The 27914-nt window shown below is 46.8% G+C and overlaps 1 protein-coding gene across 2 annotated transcripts; it reads right to left on the reverse strand.

Annotated features, from left to right (window-relative positions):
- Positions 1-948: 948 nt before the first annotated feature.
- On the reverse strand, positions 949-25412 carry ATP6V0A4 (ATPase H+ transporting V0 subunit a4). 2 transcript variants are annotated; one of them, XM_009944309.2, is made up of 20 exons: positions 25296-25412; positions 24707-24785; positions 23825-23919; positions 22685-22810; positions 22195-22289; positions 21034-21160; positions 20353-20435; positions 16423-16516; positions 14755-14967; positions 14185-14335; positions 13476-13615; positions 13010-13167; positions 12426-12519; positions 10529-10647; positions 9339-9555; positions 7858-7965; positions 5867-6001; positions 4803-4920; positions 2130-2301; positions 949-1042 (listed from the first exon to the last, which is right to left on the reverse strand). In XM_009944309.2, the coding sequence occupies exons 1-20, from the start codon at positions 25410-25412 to the stop codon at positions 949-951; spliced, it is 2535 nt and encodes an 844-aa protein (XP_009942611.2). The 2 variants fall into 2 exon arrangements, with proteins under 2 accessions (XP_009942611.2, XP_075284112.1); XM_075427997.1 differs by lacking the exon at positions 5867-6001.
- Between the last annotated feature and the right edge of the window lie 2502 nt (positions 25413-27914).

The following is a 27914-nucleotide window of genomic DNA, read 5'->3' on the forward strand; positions in this document are numbered from 1 at the left end:
TTTTACATCCTCCGTGGTTAAAAAAAAATATAGCCTGTTACAATTAACACTGTTCAATTTGAAAGATTAGTAATTCATGTTTGGGAAAGATCACAGTACATCAATACTGCAAATTTATCTCAACTGTTTTGATTCTTCTTTCTGTTCATTCAGTATTAGCATTTTTACACAGTCTGCTTTAACAACCCATCTTGAAAAATACAGCACAGGAGGAGTCATCTGCAGTCTCCAGTGAGAAACAAGTCAATACAGAGAAATAAATTGGCTGCCGATGTGGAAACTGGCGCACTCTTTTGTTTACACAGCTCAAAACTAACACTTTTGTTAAGTGATGACGTGTGCAAAAGTCTGTAATCCCGTGCTGTCAAGCCCTGGAGCAAATCAGATAAAAAGAGGGTTGTTATAGCAAAGCAAGTAGAAAATTGCAAGCCTGCAAGATGATCTGTCTTTGGGCTGGTTTGCACTGTGTGTTAAATGAAGGGCTGCAATCTTATAAGGGACTTAATCGTTGTCATGTGATCAGCCACAGCTTGAAACAACGGCTGAAACATATTTTCCTTGGAAAGGAACACGCCACAAAGACAAGGCAGTAAATGGAGCAAAACACATGCGAGTTGATCATTAATAACCAATTTAATTCAAAAGCTGCATCTCCTCTTTTCAACCAAGCAGTAGGCAGCTGATCCGATCAAACGCTGAGGATTGGGTACTTGGCAAAGACATCGGTGGGGATACTCGGCCAAGGGTCCAGCCAGCCTGGCCAACGTAGTTCAGCTCTCAGCTGATGCAGCAGTATACATGAATGCAGCTAGGACATTTTCATCTACAGCTGCTTTTCTTTCAAGGGCCGCATCCTATTCTGTTTCATCCCATACAGTCCACTCTGTGGGTGAGCGACCACAAGAAAACAGAGCCTTGTCTGAGGAGCGAAGCAGTGATGCACTGGCTTCACTCTTCTGCGGTGCCATCAATGATGTACTTGAAGGAGAACGGAGAAAATTTGTACCCGGCTCCCACATAGAACTTGTTCTGGAACTCCACCCTGGGGAGGAGCAGAGGGGGGTGTCAATGCTGCCCGCTGGCAGGACCTAAGGCCAGCCAAGAGGTTGAAACATGGCCCCCATGGGAAAAGGGAGGCCACAAGAGTTGGTGGCCTCTGTGTCAGGAACGTAGGCTCCTTCTGGAGCCAGCGGCAGGACACAGGCAGTCCAGGGAGTGACCTGGCATGCATCAGCTTTGGCTTTCCACCAGTCAGCCTGGAAACGCTGAGGCCAATCGGCAGGACCTTGCTGCCCACTACACTTCTTCCAGTGGCTCTGGGAGCTGGGACAACCGCCTGCTGGTTGCACGCTCTGGTGGGAGGCAGACATCTCCCGCTCCCCGCAGAATGATAAGAAAATGCACCACGGTTTGCCTTGGCAGCATTTGTGGTGGGATGCTGCACGGCGAAAAAGGCCACAGCTTGGGTGCTCAGGCGGGACGCCCAGTTGTAGTGGTGGTGAAGGGCGATTTGTTACCTTGGTCTTGCTTTACATACCAGCCTGATGGTGCGTCCGCACTGCTGTCCTTGCCTGATGTCTAGTTAAGACAGACACGAGCTAACTTGAAACTGGTTTGCCACAAAGCCAAAACAGCCTGCGGCTCAACCCGAGCTAATGACACAAGCGTTGACCCAGATTTTCAGCAGGTTTTGCAGCCCCAGTGGAACTTTTGCTGCCATAGGTCATCTCCAATTGTCTGTTTTGATGGTAACCCTGGGTGGGATACACAGCCAATGGTGTGGCTGTGGTGCCTTCAGGCCTTACCATGCAGGTCAAGGTGGCCTCGGTGGCTCTGCGTGTTTACCAGGGCAGAACTGCAGGCTGCCATTTTCCACGCATGCCCACAGCCACCACAGGCTCAGGAGGACAGGCAGGTTGTTCCAGGGAGCAGCTCAGAGATGGAGCAGGGAGCTCTGACCTCCCTTTAGAGCAGTCTCCCTCACTTCATTTGCCAAAGAGGACTGATGTCCCAATGCATAGGTACTAGTGGAACGTGTCTAACACCTGCTGGTGTGGCCACCTGTTTCCACAGCCTGATCCCTCCCAAAGACTGCTCTGGGAAAAGCTCCAAAAGACCACACCACCTACCAGTGCAGACGCAAGGCATGCAGAAAGGCTGAGAGCCCCTCCATGACGAGCAGGATGGCTACTGTCAGCACTGCGAATACCGCGAAGATGATGAAGATGATGATGAGGCCTGCCCAGCTGCTGTTGTTGAACCCATTGTGCATCACCATGGTCCAAAGGACCTCTGACAGTTCTGCAAAAGGAAATAAAGGGAAAATAGTGCTGAGCAGCAGCTGTGGACAGACACAGCACACAGTCTGGCAGTTCACCCATTTTTCCCAGTTCGATGAGTTGGCCTAGGATAAAATGTATGTGACAATAAAATGTACATGACAGTAATCATGTATGGCCACCCTGCCTCTCCAAGATGTCTGGAAAGTGGATGCAGATTGTTTTCCATTGCTCCTTTTTACTGTATTAGAAGCTGATGGTGCTGTTTTGGCTTGGCTTTGCATCACAAGTCCATGCAAGTACACCACGGAGACTGCTGTTACCCTGGCAGGACACAGTCATCAGTCTAATTTGCACCTCTTTAGCATGGCAGATAGGCAGTATGCAGAGCCTTCTAGGACTGCCTGCTGCTAAATCCCAGTGAATATGATCGATTGACATAGTGAATCCATGCACAGACTAGGTTACAAGCTGTACTGATTGATGCTAGCTAAGACCCACAGGAGACGTGTAATTCCCATTTGTTCTCCGAACCACTTCTCTTAGGGTATCATGGAGAAGCTGTGGTGGGAAAAAAAAAGACAACTCAACTGGTTGGTCCCGCCCAAGGCAGGCTGTGTTAGTGTTTAGGTTGCTTGCATGCTCGTAAAGTTTTTTTTCCTGCACAGGATTTTATCAACATTCACAGCACTGGTATACCTGACGTGTTCTGTCAGCTCAATAACATACTCCTAACTTCACTACCCCAGTCACACAGGATAGATTCAAGTTTGAGCAATTTCCCTCGCGATACAGGCAAAGCAAGAACGTAGCCCAGCTCATCTCCATTCAGATGCTCCAGTCACCATTCAGCCTTCCGTTTCGCCAGTCATTGGCACTTGAGCCATATTCAGATTCAACGACCTGTTACTTTAGGTGACAACAGATGCAAGGGATCCCTTGCAACTGCTGCCCTCAGGGAAAAATACTCCTGTCAATGACAGTATGTCAGGCCAAAAAGGAATGTGGTGGTTTTCCAGGCAGAATTCTGACATAACATATAGGACTGCCCTTAGCTAAGCTTTTTTGTTGGTTTATTTTATTTCAGTTAGATACCTGTCCTCCATGCAAAACTTATGTGTATTAGCTTCCACTTGACCCTTAACTAAGCTCATTTCTGCCAACAAGTACAGCTCACCCCTGTCAATCCATGGCGTGCCCCCCCTTTTGTTTTCCTTTTTGTGTTCCAAATTCTTTAGGGCAGGCGCAACTCATAGCCAGAGGCAGTACAGCAATATTAATAAGGAATATTTCAGAAAAATTAAACTTGTTGAAAATCTGAAGTTCCAGCCTGAGGCAATTCCTAGTATTTGAGCATTTGTTTTTATCGTAAATCAAAAGACACTGAAATGCTGCACATTTATCATGGAATATGACGTTCCACTAAATGTTGCTGGGAAAAAATCCCAGTGAAAATGACAAATTCCAGGAGTTCTTAAATAAAAACTTTTCTTTCTGGTTTGCTGAACCCAATCAAAATAACTGTGCCAAGTCATTTTGACTTTCATCGGCATACTCGAAGGCTATAGCAAGTGCCTCTTGGGAAAGGAAACTATGGTTCTCATACTGCCTTTACCTCTATAGACTGGACTACCCAGGTGACAGGATGTGATTCTGCCCCTCTACTCCACTCTGGTGAGACCCCACCTGGAGTCCTGCATCCAGCTTTGGAGCCCTCAGCCCAGGAAAGACATGGACCTTTTGCAGCGGGTCCAGAGGAGGGCCACAAAAATGATCAGAGGGCTGGAGCACCTCTGCTATGAGGAAAAGCTAAGAGAGTTGGGGCTGTTAAGCCTGGAGAAGAGAAGGCTCCAGGGATAAATTATAGCATCCTCCCAGTGCCTGAAGGGGGCCTACAAGAAAGCCGAGAGGGACTTTTTATAAGAGCATGTAGTGAAGGATAAGGGCTGATAGCTTTAAACTAAAAGAGGGCAGATTTAGACTGAATAAGAGGAAGAAATCTTTTACGCTGAGGGTGATGAAACACTAGAACAGGTTTCCTAAAGAGATGGTAGATGCCCCATCCCTGGAAACATTCAAGGTCCGGTTGGACAGGGCTCTGAGCAACCTGATCTAGCTGAAGTTGTCCCTGCTTATTGCAGGGGGATTGGACTAGATGCCCTTTAATGGTCCCTTCCAATCCAAACTATTTTATGATTCTACTCATTTGGACTGCACCTCCCGCCATACCACACACCATGAGGACTATTCCAGAGGGGTGGCTACAGAGCAGCATGGGAAGGGGCCCCAGTCAGTAAATGTGGTCAGGAGCTGCCTGACCTATAGCTGCCAGGGATCACCACTGAAAACTGAGACGGCCACCATGAAAAGCTTGGATTGATCTGACCTGAAGCAAAACATTCTGAGACACAAACATCTACAAAGGAGGACTTTGATTTCATGGAGCAATAATCAAACACCGGCAGAAGCACCGATGGGCATGGAGTTGCTGGTGAGGTAACTAACAGGTAGTGAATCACTCACGTGCGTGGGCTAAGCTCAGTGCCCAGAGCCGCAGGTAGGATGCTGTGTTGGAGATGCAACCAAGGCAGTATTCAATGGTATGGATAGCTTGGTGGATAAATATATCTCCAAAATTGAACTGAAACAACATCAAACCAGAAGCATTTTACTAGTTCTTAGTTCAGGACTTCCTGGCAGAGCAACACTCCATGAAAGGCTCTTCATACTCCTCCCTTTTCCTTGATACGTCCTGAGCAACACACAGATAGTTCCTAGATAAAAAGACTGCTTTGAAAATTGTCAGTTCTCTATGATCTTCCCATACATTCTCCCTGGAGAAATATATTTCCAGTGAAAAGCAAATGTTCAGGAACCAGCTCATATTCCAGTCTTACAATTTCAAATCTGGAATAACATGGCAATCCAATTGCTATTTATCTTTGTGATTTCTTGTAGAGACAGAAATTCTTATATAAAATAGGGTTTCTCAGGGTATCTGCCTATTGGCATATGCATTTTGGGAGATATCACTGGGTAAGCATATCTTTTAAGACTGTGAAGATTGCCTGTGTCTGGGAACAGCCAGCCATATCCACACTCAATATTGTTGGTACTCCCAATTGCTACAAACAGTTTTGTCACTTTTTTAACTGTGTTGCTTCATACTGCAGAAGGCCTTGACGGTATCTGCCAAAGGAAGACTTTTCTCCCTAGCCAACACTGCAGGCTGCCAACTTCTCAATGCTGCTTTGCAATTTAAAGGAAGGAAAACTCCGTGATTCTTGGGGAAGGCTTGACCATCTCTGGGTGCAATGTGGATGTGAAACAACCACCCCCAGGGAAACAAAAGCTTGAGGTTTGTAAGAATGCCTGCCCTCACCAGGCAAAAGTAAAGGCAAAACTTAGAGGAACTAATTCTATGAAAATTCAAAGCTTGCTCTATTTGGAAACACAAACTGTTGCAATAGTGTGTCATCTCATCTTGTCAGAAAGCAGGGCTGGCAACTCTGCAAAAGCCTTCTGCCTGACTTTGTGTCTTCTACTGTTGTGTCTGCCTGAATAATTTTCTGCCCGCACTTTCTTACCTCTTCATCATCATCTTCATGTCCTCCATGGCCACCACTGTTGTCTCCCTGGGAGGCTTTCTTGGAGTGATTTGTCTCTGGGACATCTACCTGATTTTCATCTCCAGAGTTTCCTGAGACGACTTGAGACTGAATCTTTCAGAAACAAAATGTAATATGTCTTTCGCATCATACTACAGGTTGATACCAAAATGAAGCAGACCATGGCACAGAACTCCATCAATAACCTCAAGATGGGTAACATGTGAAGGATTATATCATGAACACAAGGACAATTTCAACAATAGTTAGTCATCATGGACCAGAGAAACTGAGTACTCCCACCAAATGGCTAATAATACTTACATATTTTCCACCCTAGAGTATTTTCCAGTGATTCCAACTAATTTGGACCTAGTTTCTAGTCTCACAATGCACCCTTTACACCCGCCATGAAAAGATCCATCACTTTTGGCAAATGAGGAAACTGAGGCACATTAAAGCTGATAGTCACAATTAGATGGGTGCAAATCAAAGGAATTAGCATCAAGTGAAAGGGAAATGGAACCCAAAAGGATCAGGTGACTTGATGAAGGCCACACAGTTCCTGGGATACAGACAGAAATACAGTTCAGATCTCTTGATCCATTTTAAATTGACAAAAACCTCATGACAGCCCATCTTCTCTCCGTAAACATTCTTTACAGAGCTTTTCCAGAGGCCCAAACAACCTGATCTGAGCCTCACTCCAGAAATGACAAAGCAGCATAAGAACAGCCCTGCACTATGGGCCTACAACAATCCTGTTACACAGCATTACCAAATATGGACCTCACAGCTTCTGTCAGGTTTTGTCCTGTCACTCTTTATAGCTTCCAGCAGGTTTCATGGGCAAAGTCTCATGATAACATATTGTTTCCTATTGCAGTGGTAATCATTGTCGTACCCACTTTATCTTTGCTTTACCTGAATGTCAGCATAGAGAACAGACTTTGTGGCAAACATATAAATCTGGGTAAATGTAAGATGTGATCAGACAGCTAACATATGAAAATTAGGAACAGAAATACAGGGGCATAATAGGAGGTGGGGAAAAGCTGTCAGATGTTACTAGCATAAAAGCAGGAGATGGAGTCAACCATGTCAAGCTTTCATCCAAATCCCAGAAGAATGGCAAAATAAGAAATTACAGCGCAGAGGCAGGGCTGCAAATGTCTCCTAGGGACCTGGCTCTCAGTTATAGGTCAGAAGCGGCTGGGTTGGAAAAGGTCACGGAGCACAACCAGCATCTCTTTCTTCAAATGGAAACATCTGTGCCCTATAAAAGGTACTCCAGGCACTAACTCTGACTATAAAGAGAAGTAAATCCTGACAGACAAGTAAAGCCCTGTTAGTGTAATAAAGGAGAGAATTAATGAGCAACTGGGAAACCAGCTGCCGCAGTTAAGTGCTGAAGAGCTGGGCAAACCACAGAGCCCATGGGAAAGAGGGCTCTGTTAATGTGAAGGCAATCACTTAGGGAAGAAAGCACCACTGGAAAGCAGGCAACAGCTTTTAAATCAAGCCGCTCCTCCAAGCAGTGCTGACTCTCCAAGGCCAGGAGCATCGCAGGTACCTGGTCCCTACAGAGCAGTCAACCAGTGGTTAGTGGTGGTCTTGGACCAGGAACCGAGTCCTTTGCTCTGTCTTAGCTTTACAAGCACTGCAGTCTTTCTAAACCTTCTCTGGTTTTGGTAATGACACTTGAAAGAGTTCAGTGTCAGCTTAACTTCTCTCAAACAAATAGGGTTTGGCCTTGCGGGCAAAGCTCCTGTGTCCCGTTTAGATGGCTCAGCCAAATGCCCATGAGCACACTTTCGGCCCACGTGCCATAAAGCATAGTTTGAAATCACTGGAGAAACTCTGAGATGAGAGAAAAGCAGAATTACATCACTGCAAACACTTTTTGGGGTCTGTCTCCTCAGCTTTGCCTTACCGTACTGAACCCCCCTTGCCTGATCCACATTCCTTACCATGCGCTGCGCTTTCTGGTGGTTGGCTCGGAGAATGAAAGGTTTAATAAGGAGCATCCAGGGAATAGCAATCAGAGCAAATATGACCAAGAAACTCTGCACTTCTTGCTGAAAGGCAAAACGACGAGAAGAGCAAAAAGTTACTTTACTTCCTTTAGGCAACTACATCTGTAGTTAGAAACCTGAATCTATAAAATGGCATTCTTTTTTATACAACAGATATACTCCCTGTATCAGTTGAGTCTCCCCTGTCTGCAGGGACGTGAAAATAAATGTACCCTGCTTAAGGCTCCAGAAAGCACTGCCAGCTAGAGGTGGCTGAAGAGTCAGAGATGAAAGGCTTTCATGTTGGAACGAGTTAATTTGCCAAAACCTGATGTTACTGACTTGAACCTGGCTCTCCAGTGTCCCAAGTGAATGTCCTAACCGCTGGGTGAGCCAGTGAGTCTGCCTTGCTTTGATCAACGCAGAAATGCTGCAGTAGGAGCCAAGTCATTCAAACCTTCCCCTGGAAAGCAGGGAATCCAGGATTTGCTCTACATTTGTCTCACACAATCTTTGCATTCAGACTAACCAGGTGGATGGCACAGACAGTTACTCATGAGGTAGGGGGACAGGAACATTAGAAAAAAATTACCATCTTGGAAAGGCTTTGGGTTGTCACAAAGCAAAACGTTATCTAAGGACTTTCTGAAGGCTGGGAAAACTGTGTTTTCCACTTGGAGCTGATCAGGGCTCACTACTAACTCTGACTCAGCAGCAGCCCTAAAACTGAGCTCATGTTGGAGTGCCAGAGTGTGCAACTGTGTAGATGTAGATGCATACACGTGGCTGTAAGCAGCACTTGCTTGCAGATTCTTCACTGATGCTGCTGATGTAAAATCAAGTAAGAAAAACAATAATCCATGTTCTGAGAAAAAAAAAAAATAGAGATTACTTTAAAAGAAGTTGTCTCTTAGGGGAGATATTTTTGCTTTTTTTTTTTTTTTCAAGTGAACTCCCCAAAGGAGATATTTCTGACAAAATGCTGACAGAAAATCCTCTAGATATTTCTATTTTTTAGCTGAAAATACAAAATTTTCAAGTTTTCCAAAGAAGAAATAGGAAATTACCACGGAAAAGAGAGGCTTGCTTTTTCTCTAGCATTGAGTCCAGACTTCAGGACAGCACATCTTCAATACCCAGCTTTGCATCTCTAATCACCCTTCTTTCCTTTTGTCCCCAGAAGTATCTTAAATTACATAATCAGTCTTGTAAGCATGACACTGAGAATGAGGTTTCCTTTGAATCACTGATTGATAGCTTCTTTGTCCTACCTGTCTACAAGGCCAATGCGAATACCAGCAGAACAAACTTCTCTTACGGGACTGGCACTTGTGATGGAGCTTCTGAGCCGGTTCCTCATCTTTATGCCCACTCTCCACAACACCCGCTGCAAACGCAACACCAGCTACAGCGGATTTGAGTTGCTTGATCCCTACCTGATGCAGATATAACGGAGCATTCGAAGCATCACCATAATTGAACAGAAACATGTTGATGAAGTGGATGAGGATGCTAGGTGCACTCTGGGATGAGTGGACATCAAAATGACACCATTTGAAAATAATCATGAAGACCAGGTAGCCAAAAAGACAGACAATAAAAATCATCTCTGGAATGAACTGAAGAATAATGTTGATGTATTTCTTGAAGTAGCTGGAAAGAATCAGGAAAGATCACTACAATTAATACACTAGGTATTAATAAAAGGTTGCACTGAAGTATGGCAGTACTGTACACTACTCAGTCTTTGGAAAATAATATAAGAAACATACAACTATCGCTAGCCAAGAAAGAAGTCTGTAATTGCAGTCTTTATCAAGGAAAGTCATTATTTAAATACAGAAACTTTGTCATACTGATGCTCTTCAGGTTTTTGTACTGGACCCACCAGTATCTCAGCACCTCAAAAGAAGACTACATTGAAACAAAAGCCGATTTTCACAAAACTGTCAATTTACAAAGTTAAGCATTATATGCTGAGGAAGGTCAGAACTAGGTGTAGAATCAGTTCTGTAGGGTCAGTCCTCCTTTCTGTCATCTGCAAACACTCTCCATCCTTAAAGGTCACTACACGCCTTCCAGCTTTGGAAAGTCTCTGAAGACAGTAGTGTCAGCCCCTCCACTCTATCACCGTTTTTTATTCTTTGTTGCAAAATGTACAGGCAGAGATATAGGCATGCACACCCACAGATCCTGACCAAAGGCCCACTAATTCAGGTGAAACGCACACACACAGACTGTGCAAGATTTCAGTGTGCTCTGTGTTAGGCCAAAAGAGTTTGTCTTTCAAGACAAAATCTATCAGTAGCGGGAGGTGCCATATATTTGTAATTTAGTGTAGTTGAGTATTTCTGCAGAATAAAGAATTTGTAAGAGATAAAGCAAAAAAGAGAGTTTATCCAAGAGAATATCTGCAGTCTGGCGGCTGTCCTTCGGGCGTTTAGACACAGCACTGTGTACCAGCCGTGGCATGAGTCAGTTGGTGTACAGGGCATTTCTACTCATGCTGGGGAAAAGGGCAAAACAAGTTGTTGGTCCGAGACAGGAGTTTTTCTCTGAATGAAGGACACTATTTAGAGATGAAGACTTGTGTGCTGCAGCAGCGGGCTTGGTGAAAAAAACTTACATGTGGTTGAAGAGACTGAGTATCACCCCAAAAATCATGTGCACAATCCCTATGACAACCGACATCTTCATTTTGTAGGAGTTCAGGAAAGTCAGCTTGTTTGATGCAACATTCCAGATCTTTGGGGAAAGGAGCAGAGAGAGACAGAAGACAAGATTTTCAGGTGTTTGACCAATAACAGATTTGTGGAAGTTGTTGCTTTGACACCAGCAATTTACTTGTACTAGTTCTAGTAAGAAGATAACAAGCAACAGAAATCTAGATGTTCCTTATAACACTTTTCACTCTGCTAAACCTCTCATCTAGAAGGTATAAATGATTAACCTTAACAGAGGAAATAACAGGGATTTAAAAAGATATAGTGATTTTGCTTCAGTCCTCCAGAAACCAATGCAAAAGCTGCCAGCAGAACCTAGATCTTTTCAGTGTCATTCTTTGCCCTTAGGCTGATTCACCTCCTTTAGCAGAGGTGGAAAGGCATGAGAAAATCCCTTCTGCTTTTACGGAAATTTGTTCCACCTTCACCAGAGAAGTACTGAGGGCGGAGTAAATGCAAACTTTTCGTTTGAACAACAACAACAAAAAAATCTCATTCCAACTCTTTGGCCACGGAGATCAGATTAACGCTTGCCTCTCTGCACTAATTTTTCAGTTGTGTTAGAACAGTAACCACATGCCCCTTCTCAGTCCTGCCTTTTTTGTGCTACAGAACTTCGGGGCTGCTTCTTCTGTCTAAAATTTCCTAGACCACAAAGTCTTCTGACCTCAGAGATGGTACGTAGATACCTCTTCTCAGACACTAAGTATAGTACCTGAACAGAAAGGAGGAAGACAGGATTATTTGGGGATTCGTATGTGCCTTTGCCCAACATGCTTTGCCTCTTCAATGGCCATGGAAGAGACTGCCTAGCCTCCTCGTCTCAGGGAGACTCTTTCTTTTCCAAGATACACCTCAGCCATCCTGCCAGGACTTGCAAAATGCTGAGAGCCATCCATCCTTCAGGCAGATGACATGGATAATTTCCATAGAGGGGGCCACACGGGGGCTGGTGCTTTGCAGCGCACACCTTCCCTGCCAGCACTTGTTCAGCCATTCCTCCCTCCCAGATGGGTGTCCCAGCCTCTCAAGCAGCCAGGGTGGAAGAGGGGCTAGTTTAGGTTAACCTAAATTAGGGTTGTGTCAGGGCAACGTACGGAAAATTCAGCTTCCTCTGTCATGAATTCCTGAACCGGACTGCCTATGTCCTGGGCAGAGTTTTAGAGCTAGGTTTGTGAAAAACTTACTACAAGGTCGATGTCTCTGCAAACCAGGGCCAATCAATGCTTCTTTGTGTGACTGGCTGAAATGAGTGTGCGTGCAGCAGAGCAGAGACTAATTGGCTGACATGAAGACTGAAACAGGAAAGCTTGATGTTAACAACTGCATTTCAATGTGTGATAAAGAGAGAATGGCAAGAAAAGGGAAATAGGACACAGAAAAGAAAATGTAGATCTGTAAACTAATACTGGCATTTGCTTCTCATTTCATATGAAAAATACACTGCATAGAAATTAGGACTCTGCCCTCAGACTTGTGAGATAGTGCTGGAATGGGTTCAGTACTCAAGTAAGGAAACTGAGTCCAGCAGCTTGGTGACAGCAGAGACTGCAGCACAAGACCACTCTCCAGTGAAACTGAAGTTCCTTCCTGCCTACCATTTTGCTGCTGCCTGTGCAGAACTGTCAGCAATATGCATCCTTGATTGCTAAAGAAAAGCATCACGGCTACGATGTAAAGAACAGGCAAAGAGCAAGAAGAGAAGAGCATTGCTTCAGGAGAGACAGTAGGGAGTTACTGGTGAACCTGATATGTAGAAACAGGACTGACATACAAATTATCCTAGAGCAATTTAATTACCGGATCTATTCCAAATGGATATGGATTTCCAGAGTAGACTCCTGGGACTGCCGGATCCAGCTGCAGCACCGTATTGTCCAGAAGCACATCGCTACTACAAAAGAAAAGTGAAATGGTCTTTGCAGCTGTATCTCCCCATATAAGCCTACGGTACATTTATGTGAGATGTGCTGAGGACTACCGCGTGATACTGGTCACCAGCTCCAGCCTTTCTGTGGACTGTTACCCTGGGCTTGTGTGCACACGTGTGTGGGGGGTGTGTGTGTGTGTGTGTGTGTAAATGTGTCCTACACACTGACAGTCTCCATCACCCTGATAATTCTCTATGCATCAGTCCCAGACACCTGCAGATTTTTATGCACATCAGTGCCTGAGCAAACAGGCGTGCTCCCGGGGAGTCTACATTTCCATTTCAATAGAGAGTTCGTCTGTGTGTGTCAGACAAAACCTCTGATTCGTTCATGGCTGCATCCACAGCAGGGAGTTCTTCCCTTCCCTACACAGGCAGTTGCTGTGTCTTTCTTTGAAAGCCCACATGCTTCACTCGGTGTGTTTTCAGTTGTTTCCTGCATTTACCCACTTACTTCCAAGTGCTATTTTTAAACATGGGGATGATATGCCAGGAAGAGCCACAGATGTTGAATGATTTGGAGAAGCAGTCATTGTAGATGAAGCCAGTGTACATGGAGAAGATGCCCATGAGCAGGATCAGGTAGCGCCCGCTGAAAAAGGTGTTCCAGATCTGCAGGGGGAGAAGGCAGTGCCAGTGAACAAAGTACCTGCAGTCCCATCAAATGGTGGGCCTCAGCGAACAGGAGACATGATTGTACTAATCTATGTATGTACAATTATTCATAGGAAACTTCAGGTCCCTTGGGCCCATCCAGGTCTCTTGAATAGAATTAGGCAGAATTGCACCAAATCTCTGCCCCATGAGCGTCTTCAGAGGATCTCTACTCAGCCTTTGGGATGGTGGATGCCCCCTTTATCAAATGGGGCTGATGAGCCTTCTCCTATGCTGACAGGGTGCAGCAGCTCCCTGATACTCACCTCATTAGTGCTTTTCTGGGCAAGCAGGCTCTTCTCATTAATGACCATCCAGAGTGCAAAGGCCAGCATGACAGCGCCATGGCCACAGTCCCCAAACATCACCGCAAACAAGAAGGGGAAGGTAATGATAGTGTATGGAGCTGCAGGAAGGAAAGGACAAGAAGCTCAGCTCCTCCTAAACTTCAAGACCTCAGCAGAGAAGCAGTCCACCCCACTGGACCATTCCTTACAGCTGCTGCCCTTAAAAGCCTCCACAATCCCCCCCTACTCACCAGGCAATCAGATCTAGTGCAGAACTAGCTTTAGCGTCAGAAAGACTCTAGGTCTCAGTTCATTCTCAGTGCTCTCCTTGAGATGAATGTTTCACATTTTTCTCAGCTCCTTTTGGCTTTTTTTTTGCCTCAGTATGATAAGCTCAACTTACATTTAGCTTGTGATGTTACGTCTTTTCTTCAGTGCTGCTACCTCACCACTTGTTCCCCATCCTGTATTTGTGCAGTTCATTATTCCTGCCACAATCAGTCACTGAAGACCGACAGCCAAATTCTTTGCCTGAGAAAAATCCATGCCTACACACCAAACAGTACCAATTTTTACCAGCAGAAAATATGATTCACATTTTTCAATCAGCAATGACTGCGTGTTTTAGGGTAATGATGGAGCTCAAAGGCTCCAGGAAGCCAGGTACAGGTTGCTGAGGGTTTCTCACCTGGGTTCATCTCCCTGTAGTTGCCCACACCATACGCATCCACTATGTTCTGAAATCCAGCTGTGAACTTGTTGGTCCTGTTGAAGGTGGGTGGTGCCATCCTGGTGTGTACGGCGGTCAGGATAGGGGCGATGGTAGAGCCACTGCGCTCCTGCAAATCCGGTGACAAGGACAGACACAGTCAGGGTGGCTAGGAGAGAGGAATCCGTCACGCAGCACCAAGGTCAGTGTCCAAACATGCACAGGCAGCAACATGGAAGCTGGGCTCAGGAGTGTTACATCTCAACCCTTTTTCCAATATCCATATTTTTCCATTTTCTGTGCTATTGATTTGCTCAGGGAAAGCTGCCAGCACTGATGACTCTTGTGGGTCGATCACAAACCTGCTAAGGTTTAATGCTGACCTTAAACTCCCCGAGGCCAAGTAATCATATGACAACCTCAATGGTAATTAAAACAGAAAAGGGACCCCAGCATAACAGTAACAGACAGAAGTGTGAACATATGCTCAAGGTATAAACAATGCAGTTTGGATGGCAACTTCAGGGACCCAAAATGTTGGTCTCTTACCATTCCCTGATGGAGAGCTCTTTTTATCCGGACAGCATCAGCCACTGGGAACCAGATCTCTGCGATGACGCACTGCTGGGTGACATCGATGTTACAGCAATTCAGGATGTGGTAGATGGCCTTGATTTTCTTCACCTTGATCCCCCAGGACCACAAATTGGCTGCTGCTTCATGCAGCAGTCGCTGGCGATGGGACTCTGTTTGGGTTATCACCTGCAAGCACAGCACGCAGCAGTCAAGAAAGGAAGGCACAGGTGGCATGGTCTACTCAGCAGTTACTTGGGGAAGGCAGGTGGAAGAGGGTTGCAGAAAGGGAGCTAATCATATGAACATGTGGTGTATCCTGGAGAGCAGTGTGTGAAGGTCTGGACACAGGAGGACTTGTCACCAGGTGCACAATGCTATTCGCTAAGGACTCTCCCTGCATGGCCCCGAGCCTCTGTAAGTGTAGAGGAGACCATCGGGAGTTACTGAGCTGTGGGACTGGGTCCTTACCCAGCTGCTTACAGACTAGTCACATCTCACCTTGTTCTCCCACCCTACCATCTCATGTAGGCAGCTCTATGCCATGAACCTGGGGCACATCACATCCATGAGCATGCCTGCACTGCTAGAGCTACAGCTCATGGCCCTGGTGGGACCACCATGCATCATATGGCCACCACAGTGCTGGTGCATAAATAAGCGATGGAGATGATAACACATTAGGAAGATAACCTGTGTGGCCTACAAGCACTGAAGAAGACTAGCTGCCCACGACGCTCAGGAGTGAAAGGCAGTTTGGAAGCAGTCTTGTGTGCTGGCTTGGAAGTCACAGGCATCAACGGAGGGGGTGACAGCAGGATGTCAACTGCCAGATGGGCCACCTCAGGCAAAGAGGTTGTCCATTCCCTCCTGCCTCGGGACACACTGACTGTCATGTGTGACAATACAAAGGTCACAGAGAGGAGTCCCCCCAAAAGGCATGAAGTCCTGATACAGTATATGGATACACAAGCTAGTGAGCACTCATAGCAACTGAAGTCATATTTTTCAGCCCTGTGTTAAATGTTGGGGTAAAGGGGTTGGAGAATTTGACTTCTGTAACAGCAGCTTCAGCTTTACATTGCTAGTGTGACAAGCACAATGAGATTTCCTTGGTAATCAAATCGTAATTTAAACATAGATAAATCTTTAGAGTCCTCTCTGAGTATAGAATAGTTGTGCTACACTTGTGACTGAATAACTTTGTGAGCTGCTGCAGGAAACCATGCTGTGAGAGCTAGGTGAAACCATTTTGGACAATGTGCAATTTGGTTACAATACCTGTAGCCTGCTGACGACCTTAGATCCCACCCTGTAGCCCCATATTATAAGGTCTAAACCTCTGACCTCTGCACATCCAACAGCAGCAAGTAGTTTTTGAGCCTCTCATGTGGGAGTCTTTCCCCCAGCAGCTCCTGGGAGGTGTAAATGGGCAGAGCAGGGCACAGGCACTGGCCTCCACAACTGGTGGGGGGACCGCTTGTGGGCTGCTGGCTTCATCCCCAGTCCCCAGCCAGCTCTGCACAGCCAGCTCCCGAAACCAGCCTGGGATCTGGCCATGGCCAGAGGGTCTCAGACAGGACAAATGTCTGGGCAGGTCCCACTTGCAGGGTTCAGACCCCAAGTAAAGCCGCTGGCACTTACTGTGTTTAAATCCTCGATCCTTGTGTTGACTCCATCAAGCATTTCTCGGCGCTCGGTGGCAGACTCTGGACAGGGATAGACCGTGGCACGAAATCTAGCCTCAGTAAGAGAGAAGTGAAAACACCATTTATTTGACCGATTTTTTTCTTCCTCTGTACTCTTCTCAGCTCAAAGATGGGGAAACCAGGATTTATCCCTCACCTGGTAGTACGCTCTTCTTGCACACTACAAAGTTGTGCCTGGTCTCCCAGAAAGGTCCAAAAAAGTACCTTTATCTCTTCATGAGAAAAATGATTCCTTCGCCTGTCCTAGCTGAAAAAACCCACTCCGTCTTAGGTGCTGCAAGGTACCTGATATACAGTGGTCAGCACTGACATATGGGCTCCTGGTCCATCCTTTTTGCTAGACAAACTAGCCAAACTTGACTTGGGAGCAAGGGAAGGACGGGTGAGGTTTTGTTAAACACCTGAGAGTGGTATCCGTTATGTCAGGTTACATGTGGCCAGGCCAGTATAAATGCTCTTATAAGCTTACAGATTCAGCTGGTTTGTTTAACATGGTATAAGAAGGACTAATGTGAACTTCTAATATGTGAGTGAAGGTCTTATCTCCATGCAGATATTGTATACTGCTTCATCTATAGTACACAACATGACCTTCTCCACTGGTAAAGCCACTGTATGAACCCAATTAGAAATAAATATGTTGTATGACTTTCTGAAAAGTGTACAGCTACCTGTCCTGCCTGAAGCACCATCCCAGGGCATACTTCGTGCACAAAGAGCAGGCGCAAGTTGTTCCCACTGGGACCTCGTAGATCACAAGGCGTGCTGCTAAACGGTCTGCGCCTACAAGCTTTAACTGAGCGGAGGTGCTGCAGTAACTAAAATAGGAGAGACCCCCTCCATTTTTTCCTACTCGGTTTGCTCAGTGCTGCCTAGTGCCTGTGCCATCCCTCCCACTTCAAGGGCATTCTATATGTTGTCCTTCAACATTGCCCCAACGAGTCTGCAGGAAGAGATCACCCCTCTTTACGGAGCGGAGATCTGCTGCCCGCCTAAGGCAACACACGTCCCCCATCCTGCAGTGGCATTACGCTGGCTTAGGGTTGCTGAAGGGCTGCCTTTCTGCACGTGAGATGAATTAAAAGAAGATGCAACAGGGTCACAGGGGTCAATCCCTGTTTAAGAGAGGAAAAACGTGCATGCTCTGTGTACAGATAAGCATCGTGTTCTGGCTTCATCTGAGCACAGGATATAGCACCACCTGCTCTCCAGAATCATTTCCAGCACAGACACAAGTGAGGACAGTTGCAAATTGAACCAAACACGCAGTAGTTTCCTAGAGATCAGCCCAGAGCTGTGCGTAATGAAAGCACATGCTCTCCAGCCAGACTTCCCTTTCCAGAATTGAATCTCACCTCACTCAACACCTGGTATTCGTTTCCAAAGGTTATTCACCCTACCTAATGATTTCCATCTTCTTATTCTTCACAGCTCTTAGTCCATCTTTATTAAGGATTTTTAATCAAACTTGAAAGCTTATTCCTTCATGCTGTGCAGTTCCCCCGTTTCCGGTAAAGTTATTGCAGCAGTGTTGCTTTGATCTTTTAACAGCCATTTTGCATACCGAGTATCAGCTTTGCCCTAATGGCACAGACATCTCTGAAAGCTCCAGGAGAAATCAGCAGGGAATCCTTACATTGATAAACCCAGTTTAGTATTCACATTAGCGCTGAGGCAGCCACAAGAAAAGGAGAAAAAGAAAAATTCTGACATTTGCCTCCTCCCTGCTCCCTCTACACCTTTCACTAACAAATTCGTGCATGGACTTAATGCTCATGAAATTGGCAGACTAATGTAACCAATTAAAATCAAGCAGGGACTACAAGCGTAACCTGAGGCACACTGCTCTGCAAACAAACCTTAGCCTGCCTTGCAGGAGACTGGCTTATACCAGTCCCATGATTTTTGCAGGATATTTACTTGTCATGAATGATGACTTTGTGCTAAGCAGAAATGTCCTGCTGGGGCTGGGAATGACACTGCCATCTGCTTCAGGTATAGTTAACTCGGCCTTAAAGATGGACCAGACCAGAATGTCTTGACCTGTGTACCAGGGATGGCTGATGGCCCGCAGAGCGCGAAAGGAGAGTCACGGGATTCCTACATTTCAAAAACTGCCACTCAGCAAAACACCTGTGTGTAGGTGCATATGAGCAAGCAAAGAATTTGGAAGCGAGGAAGAAAAGACCTAAAGGACAATTTCAAGCGTAGCCTGCTTAGTTGGCAATAAACAAAAACCAGTGCACTAGCACCACAAAGGACACCTTGTGAATTGATCTTAGGTAGGTATGTTTTGCTTCAGTTTGAGAGAAACCAGACGAAGTTCCTCTTTATGAACCTACCACCACATCGATGCCACCAGCTTGTAACAGCTGTGCACATCATGGCCCACCCCGCAGGGATCTGCTCACACTTCCAGTGCTGCCCAGCCCCACAGGCTCCTGGCTGCACCCCGCTGCAGAAGGTCGTGCCTCTGGTTTGGAAGGTTCCAAGTTCAATCAATATCTGTATTGCCTGTTCTTTTACTCCCACCCTGGGAAAAAAAGTACTGACTGCAGGGAATCTAAAATGCTGCAGGGGGGAAAGAAATCCTCCAAAATGAAGCACGGCAAATCCGATGGGAAGCGTTCACTGCCAGCAACTGCCCATGAATGCAGAAGGGGAGAAGGGTACTGAACAGCGTCTAAAAAGCAGGCAGAGAAATGGGACATCAGCAGGAAATTGTAATCCGGAAAGAGAACAAGACTCGCCTAAAGCTCAAAGACAACTGGCAGCAGCAGACTGATGCTGCACAGTGGTGACAGCAAAACTCCTTCCATGTCTGAGGTTCAGGATCGGAAATCAATGACTGATACCTGGGGGTCTTCCCCCAGCCGTCTGTGCACCTGTGGCTGCTTTATAGACAGAGATGTCCACCTCAGGAGAGCTGAATTGCTCTCAGGATGAGCATTGCTCTCCACTGCCTATAGAAGGCATCTTGGAGGGCCCCATTTCTAATGCAGGAATTGCTAACAGTCCCCAGGGGTCTGTCACTTCATGGGACTGTCAGTTCTGCCAGCTGGATGAACTCATCTTCCTGCTTTTATTCTGATTAAAGGCAGGATGTAAGGAAAGACCTACCCTGAGCACACACGTTGGGTAAGAGCAATTGCTCACCCTCTCCCTGCGACCTTCCTGCCGGTGCTTGGCTGGCCCCTCTTGGCCGAGGGGTTGTACCTGAAATGGATTCGGTGACAGCAGACAGATCCCCTCATCAAATCTGATTTACACTGCAACTAAGCCCATTGGTCATCAGCGTTATGAAAGAGTAACAAAATATTCAGGCTGAATTATCTTTTCAAGATGCTTAATGGGGTGGAAACAAGGCAGGCTGTATGAAGCCTTCATTTCTCTGCTGGGCTCTGTCTCCAATTACACAGATATTGCCCAAAGGCCTTGGGGAAGGTTCGAATAAACTACAGCATCATCTCCTTACGCTGAAATGCAGGCAGGCTTGAGAGCAGGTCGGGGATCACCATGTTCCCAGTGCCCAAGTTAGGGCCCCTGATTTTAAGCAGAAGGATGCTGAGTGTTTATTAAAAAAACAGTCCCTTCTAAGATGTACCAAGTTAAAAACCTAGCAAATGAAGCTCCCAAGATCTTCAAGTCACTTTGAAAATTTTAGGGCCTCAATTTCCAAGCGCCAAGGTGATGGACAGCTTTCATAATTAGGAGCAGCAGAGCTGAGAAGTGGAAGGGAGCTCGGTGGGAGAGCTGACAGCGGGGTCGCGGAGATCTAATCTCTGGCTCCAAATTCAGCCAGCCCAGGCTGACAGGTAAACACCTCCACGGGAGACACTGTGGCTTGCCCACCAGCCTGCCTTACCCGTCACAAATCTTCTTGATTTTTTGTTTAAGCTGCTCTCCTTGATAGAAGATAATGAACACGTTCTTCTTCACCTCTTCTCTCTGCAACGCAATTCAAGCAGAATTTAACGCAACCAGTGCAAAGAATCAGGTGCAGAAAAGACAGAGGTTTCTTAAGCAGCTTCTCCACTGGGTTGTTTCCCTCTCCTCCCACCCCAGTTTTCCAGCAGCAACGTTTTCCCCAGATGCTGCTTCAGGGACCCGGCACAGGTGGCAGCTCTGGGTTATGGGGGAAGGAGCAACATGGAGCGGAGAGGCAGGGGACAGGAGGTCTGCCTGGGCACAGGTCTCATCCCAGAGACACCAAGGGGAATCAACCCTCCACGGCCAGTCCCAGGGGAGGACAGCCGTAGCCCACCTCCCCGGCAGTCGCCGTAGCACAGCCACCCCGCTGGGGCTCACATCCTCCTTAACCAGGCACGAAAAAGAAGCCACCTCGGTAACGGCAAAAGGGAAAAGCAACGTCGAAAAACTTCTCCCATCCTCAAGCTTTCCCACCTTTCTTCTACAGGCTGCCTTCAGACACCCCGGCTCTGGTGAGGCAGCCGGTGCTGCAGCATGGCCAGGGTACTGGTTTGGTTTCTGCAGGTGGAGGCACGCAACGAGGAGCGGTGTGAAACGAAACCGGGTTGGCACCTACCGTCACAGGGTCCTCCAGGGGGGTGTCCATTTCGGTGTACCTCAGGTAGATGTTTCCTCTACAGGCTCGCCACAGTAAACGCTCAAATGGTATCATCCTTTCCCTCTTTATTACCCCTGCTGTGAATCTGAGCAGAGTTAAAAGATAAATAAATTACAAGCCCGTTCTAAGTCTTTCGGGACCTGTAGCACACACAGGTTTACAATCTCTTGTTTTCTATTCTGTGACAGCCAGGGCTCTGCTGCTGCTGTAGGCACTTCTAGGAAATATCTCCTTGCTCAAGCCTCAATCTGCTGACTTCATCCTGTTGCTCTTCTTTAAAACATTGTAAGTCCTCCCCAGATGAACAGAAAAGTGAGAAGAAATAATTCTGGCTAGAAATGGAGGAATGAAGAGACGCTTAAAGGATTGCGCCTGAATGACAGAGGTAGCAGGTAGCAGCTTTGCAGTGGTGGTTTAATCTTTACTGCCTCCTCTTTTCCAACAAAGCCCCAAAATGCACTTTTGAAGTGCACCATGACATGCTGGTATGCACCCACCAAGGCAAGCCCTCTGCAGGCACGTGCTTTGCCCACACAAGAGTCGAACAGGACTTCAGAAATACCAGCACCAGCAGCTAAAAACACCAGTCTGGGAGAACACCATCAGCGTGTTTAACCACACCGAGTTGACGTAGACACAAGGGAAAGCTGTTGGAGTCTATGCTGGCTGCTGAATTACCATCAGCCCTGCGCTCAGTGGTGTTTCCACTTCCCTAACTCTCAACTGTAGCGCGATTTTCTATTGCGGACAAAGCCCAGATCAAGCAATGCCAGGGCTTTTTGCTGTGGTTAGACATCCATCACTGAGGGCTAGGCTGGTAACCAGCTGCCCGAGTCCAGAAGCCACAGGTAAGAAGTTGTAAGATAATTTTCAGTCCACACCTACTAAAGGCTCACTGGAATCGGTGGGCTGCAAATAAAAGTCCCTTTATCCCACCGACTCATAACCTGACCGCAGTTTTGATGATAACTTCAGAGGACAGTCACTCTTTCACCTTCACTAAACTGCTATGCTGAATAGGCTGGCAAGCAGCCTCTGCCAAGCAGCTGATGCTAGTGTGACAGCAATGCAGTGCAGGTGGGAAGCCTGGCTGAGCTGAGGGCCATCACCAGGACGCACCCCAGCTTGGCAGCCGCAGCGGCAGGAGTGCTTCTCAGCTCCAGCAGCCCAGATGTGTCTTCACTGAAGAAATCATCTGGCAGATTGGTTTCAGCCTGGAAAACATTAGTTTTAAAAGCCATTCATTATTGCCAGTTTGAAAACTATTTTCACATTTTTCTCTGGACATTTTTTCCCCCAAAGGTAGCTTTCCACAAAGATTTAGACTAAAGGGGAAAAGAAACAAAGGTAAACTACATCTTAGCAACTGCAAAGCATAAATGCCATTTTTAAAGAGATCTGGGAACCAAGTTCTTGAGCCCCACTGACTTACAGGGAGATGTAGGCTCCAAAGTGACTGAGGTGCTTTTGCAAACATATCATACTGGCTTGTGGTAAAGACTGCTGGGTTTTGATTAAAAGTCAATAAGAGCAACACACACCAAATGAAAATGTCATTACTTTTAGGAACCTTGGACATCTCTGTTGGAAGAGCAAAGAGGCCTCTCACCTCAAAGAAGTCCTGGGTTTTCTTCAGCAGATGTTTGAGCTCTGTCAGCTCGAGGAAGTTCTGCTTCAGCGTTTGCTGGTTCTGGTTGGCTTCCAGCAGCTCAGCTTCGAGTTTCTCCAGCACCATCTGTTTAGGGTCCAAGCACATCCAGGAAAAACTCTGAAGTAGACCAATGGCCCTTTACCGGGCTGATACCAAATCTCAAACCTTAGATTGGTGTTTTTCTCCAAGGGGGTATACAGAAATATTCAATGAGTTCGTCAATTAACACTGAGTTTCTAGGAAGACATTCATCAATGCTGACACCTCATTTTCCCATTGCCACATTCCCTACTGGGTGCTTTGCCCTCTTCTGGCATTAGAAACAGAATTCACCCAACCAAAGCGCACACAGGTAAGTGGGTGCCTGGAGTAGGTGCCTCAGCCTGTCTTGGCACCTCTGTGGTTCCCTACAGGACATCGCAGGCCCCAGGTGGACTGGATGTCAGTCTACTGACTACAAAAGGAGCCTACAACAAGGCCATCAGCTTAGGTTCATTAGCCATAGGCCAAAAATTAGGTGAGGATGGAACACCAGGAACACACCTTGCTTGTTAAGCTGAAGCCCTTGGAAAGCATAATTTTCCTTCCTAGTCACCTTCACAGGCAGCATTTAAAAATGACCCAGTCTGTAAACTTCCAGCTGGGATAGAACAAAGCAACCCCTGCACATCCAAAAGCAAGGCACAAATACTTGTGTCAGGCCACAGCATTACTACATCACAACCATACTCCCACCAGGACAGACAGCCCTGGGGTTTTGATGCAGTGAAGCCGATTCTCCTTGTTCATCACCAAAATCCGTCTTATTCTTACCTAGAGGATGATGATGAGGGGGTTCTGTGGGGATGATATGTTGGATCAGATCTTTCAGAGGGGACGGTGAAGAGACTGAGCTCCTTTAGGAACATGCAACAAGACCAGCCTTGACCTAACTTCTGAGACCGCAACTTGGGGAGCACCTCCACAGGCAGGGAAAGGTGTGCCAGGCTCAGTTGCAGGGTCCTTCATTGCAGGGGGGGGGCTGTATCGAGCACATTACCCAGACACCCCAGTGCACATCCCCTTCTCTCTCTCCTCAGTCCGCTACAAATTCTGTACCTCCATATCAATCATTTCCCGAGGCAGGGGGGTCTCTGGATGCTTTTCTAGTTTGACCATCTCAACATTGTCTTCCATCTCATTTTCCAGAAAACCTGCAAGGAAAGGACACAGATGTCTTGATACAGGGTCATCCCTGCTGCATCATCCTGGTCACCAGCTGCTGCCAAAATCTCTGTCAAGACACCTGACACTGAGGTGTCACAAGAGGCAGTGATATACAAGAGCCATCATCCCAGTGCGTGTACACAACCATCAAGAACTAAACACCTAGCAGCCTCCTTTCTCAGTGACGATGCTGTTTCTCACGCAGTCATGGTGGCTGCTCCCACAGCCCTCAGCCCCTGCACAAACAGCCAGCATGGCACCTCCGTGCTTGGGGCAGCAAGCAAGGCATGTGGCAAGCTCAGGCAACAGCAAGTGCTGTCGCAGTGGCTGTGGTGGGGTGAGTGCAGAGCTCACAGAACACAAGTCCATGGGACACCAGGCACCATGAGTTCTGCTGCTCGGGATTTAAGGATTTGTCCCCAGGCTGAAGCCCTTGGCCACAGGAAGAGCATGCCAATGGCTGGTGTGCTGGGGTAGGAGTCAGGTTATCTGGATTAGCCTGCTCCCTAGCTCCAGATTTATCTTGTGGTTTTATATAAGCTAATTATCCTCCTTTCACTTCACTTAACCGTTTTTAAAACAGGCGCAACAATTTATTGCCCATATGGGGCAAAGCAGTAATTAGCTGATGCATGCAAAAATTTCCAGGGGCTCAGATGAAAACATCACCATTTTGTCACTAATTCTGCTCCACAGTGGGAGAGCACTTAAAGAAATAAATTCCATGCCACCAGTTGGCGGGAAGCCGATTGCGTTTGATGAGCGTTTACTCACGCAGGATCCTCTCCAAGGATTCACACCTTCTCACTTCATTCACAAACTTTCTCTGGAAGCTGTTCACATTCATGTTCAGCTAAAAAAAGGAGGGAACACAAGCCTGGAGCTAGCAGCTGCGTGCTGCTGTGCTCGTTTTTAACACTAGCAGAGAATGAAAGCCTTTGGTGCAGACGGCCAACACCACTGCATCATGTGGACTCCTGGGGGGAGGGAAATATCATGGGTTTCCTTAGGGTCAAGGACATCTTGGCCTTACCAGGCTCATTTCTACCCAGCCTTGCTGTGACAGCAGGAGTCATAGACCAACTCTCATGGAAAGATACCCCCCCACCCCAGTTTTCTAGTGGCAGAGGGAATTGCCCTAAGGTTGTGCGTAGAGTGTGCAGAACACTGGATGGAGACCCAGGAACAGGCTGGGTCTCAGCATGGTGATTGGCTTTCAGATCAGCTTTGGGGAAGTCCTGCTCTCTCCATGGGCTTTCTGACCACCCTGCAGGTGGACCTTCCCCAGGTGCTTTGGGGGAAGCACAAGGACACCCCGGGGGACGTCTCCTATGGCTCAGCTTGCTGGCCACGCGGTACTTACGTCTCTGAACTGGACCAGACCCAGCTCCCCGAGCTCAGCCACGCAGCAGTAGGCGGCCTCCACCTGCAGGAATAGCTGCATCAGGCTCATCTCCTCGCTCCGGAAGATCGAGGCCATTTCGTCTGCACCCCTCGACCTGAGTGTCTGTGGGGCCCTTGGTGGCAGCAGCGTAGTCTTCCTCACCCAGGGAGGTACCAGAAGGTGCCGAGTGCTGTGGGAACATTGGGATCACCGAGTTAAGGTGCTGGAAGCTAACTCGATGCTGCCCATCATGAAATTCTTCAAAAGGGTTTCTTCACCTCCTAAAAGCTTCCTCAGACCCACATGATGTTGTATCCCACCAGCACAACGATGGATGCTAAAGTACGTGCGTGACACAGGGAGAAAAGGGAGCCACTGGGCCCCTTGGACAGATGATGAGCAAACACCCTGCCCTGTCCTCTGCTGGGCCAAAGATTCTTCAGACCCTTTATTTAGGTTTTGGATGCTGAGCCTGTGAAGGACTCGGTTTCTCTTTGTCTGCCACAACACAGAGAAGAAAAATCATTAATTTCACCTTGCAATTAGATGGGTGAAAGAGGTCTGACTGGTTTTTATCACTTTCACTGGTAGTGAGAACACAACATTGCAAACACATCTGGAACACGTTATATGGGGATGGGGAGAAGAGGACTATTTTATTTAAATTAAAACAAACTTTAAGATTTAAAAAGCATTTTCTTGCCATAAAGGACTGTTTTCAAAACAAGATACGTGAAATATCATGCATTTCATGAACATTCCTTCTATCTATATGCTTCTTATTATTTACTTTGAGTAACCTGAACTCACAAACTACCTGTAGTTGTTCTTGCACAAGATTAACTGATTTGCATGCACAAACACAGTAATTATTATTTCCCAGAGAAAAACGTGCAAGTAGACACACTTCTTGCATGCATTTAATTTGGTAGCAAGCCTACATTTTATAATAGCAAAACAAAATCTCTTTATATCCTCACTTCTACTTGTTGAGAGGAATGGGAAGCCAATTGTCCTTAATCCTCTCTCTCTCTCTCTTTCTCTCTCTCCGTGAACCTTGTCTTTTTAAACTTTTAATGTGGATTCTAATCATTTTCTTCATAACATGCAAAAGATTTATGTTAAACATGGGAGAAGCTTTGGAAGATATAAAAGCCTTGTTTAACAGGAGCACCTTACTTGTTTGTATTTGCTCAACCGTCCTGTGAGTTTTCCAAGTCTTACTTTCTGTACCCATTCACTAAATGATTTAAGATGTTGAAAATATAATATACGATAACTAGTAGCTTGTTAAAATAAAACATATCATGTGCCAGCTCCAGTGGGCTGAGTAAGGATATAATCTTTAAAGTTGGATGGACATTTCTCAGCAAACTATGTTTTTCACGGGAAAAAGACACAAAAGCTGCAAGAGTCCCCCAGTACTCATGCAAAAAAAGTAAACAAATTCCCTAGCTCTGATTTTCAAAAAGTTTAAAAGATCATCAAAATGTCCCATCTTAGTCTCTTCACACTTTTCTGTCCGAAGAAGTTATAATTTAAAGCAGTTTGTATTTCTAAACCTACTGTTAACTTCCATAAAAAAAACTTTTAAACCTTAGAATTAAAAGAAGAAAACTTCGATGAAATATGTGGAAATATTGCAGTTAAACTGCTTCAAACCATCGAAACCAAGGGTTCTACTAGTCCTCAGTAATTAGTAGTGAAAAATGCCTACGGCTCACTTTCATCTTTATTTGAAAGGAGAGAAAAACGAAAAACAGAGACGCCTCTTCCCAGCCGGGAAACCCTTCCCAGCCCCATCCCAAGGAAGGCAGAGCGTTTGCCCTTCACCCATTCCTGCAGCTACCAGAGGCTTGCCCAAAGGCACCTGCTGCCGGCCATGCCTCTAGCAACAGCCCCCCCCCCACCCCCCAATTTTTGGCTTTGACAAAAGAACAGTTAACTGAGAAATCACTCACACCACCCCCGTTCCACCATTTTCCGGCGGTCCGGCACCGCATTAAATCAACACCAGGTTTTGGGCAGGGTAAATCCCGGCGCTGTAAGTTGCTTTGGGGGAGGTGTTGCTCGGGTTTACCTCTGGGCCACCGCGTTCCTGTCCTCTCCCCTCGGCTGGCCGGCAGTCCCGTCAGGCGACGACAGCGGGGCTGAGCTCTGGCATGGCTGCAAGCACCACGCGGGGCGAGGAGGGCGGCGAGCAAAGTGTCCCGGCTGACTCTCCCGCTTAGCACGGGGCACGGCAAACCTTTTCTTTTAAGGTCAGAACTGGTCTGGACCAGAGCAGGGAAACCCTTTCTGTCCCAAAACAACTGGACCCAGTGCTTTCTGGCTCGGTCACAACCTCGGTGTCAGGTTGGGGACAAGCGCGCGCCGTGTTGCCGCAGCACGCGGCTTGTTGAGACCAACAACACAGGGCATGCCAGCTCACACCGCCCCGGCCACCCGAAAACGAGCGAGAGCTGCTGGAAGCTGCTGTACCTGGAGACCTACAAACCCGTAAAAACTCCTTCGCAAGCCCTGGGTGGAGGATCGGTCGCCAGGGAGGTGGTCATTCTCCGCGCTGTTTCTCACTGGTTTTTCCTCACCGAAGGCAGC

This window comes from Opisthocomus hoazin, chromosome 8 (assembly GCF_030867145.1).
Source record: "Opisthocomus hoazin isolate bOpiHoa1 chromosome 8, bOpiHoa1.hap1, whole genome shotgun sequence".
Taxonomy (NCBI): domain Eukaryota; kingdom Metazoa; phylum Chordata; class Aves; order Opisthocomiformes; family Opisthocomidae; genus Opisthocomus; species Opisthocomus hoazin.

What these genes read in the sequence shown, in the direction of transcription:
- ATP6V0A4 (XM_009944309.2), bottom strand. Translation starts at nt 25,412, where the DNA reads ATGGCCTCGATCTTCCGGAGCGAGGAGATGAGCCTGATGCAGCTATTC. An exon ending in ACCAGAAAGCGCAGCGCATG is followed by an intron (nt 6,002 to 7,857) that starts GTAAGGAATGTG and finishes TGTTTCTGAAAG; the next exon opens with ATTCAGTCTCAAGTCGTCTC. An exon ending in ACTGAGCTTAGCCCACGCAC is followed by an intron (nt 2,302 to 4,802) that starts GTGAGTGATTCA and finishes TTCCTTTTGCAG; the next exon opens with AACTGTCAGAGGTCCTTTGG.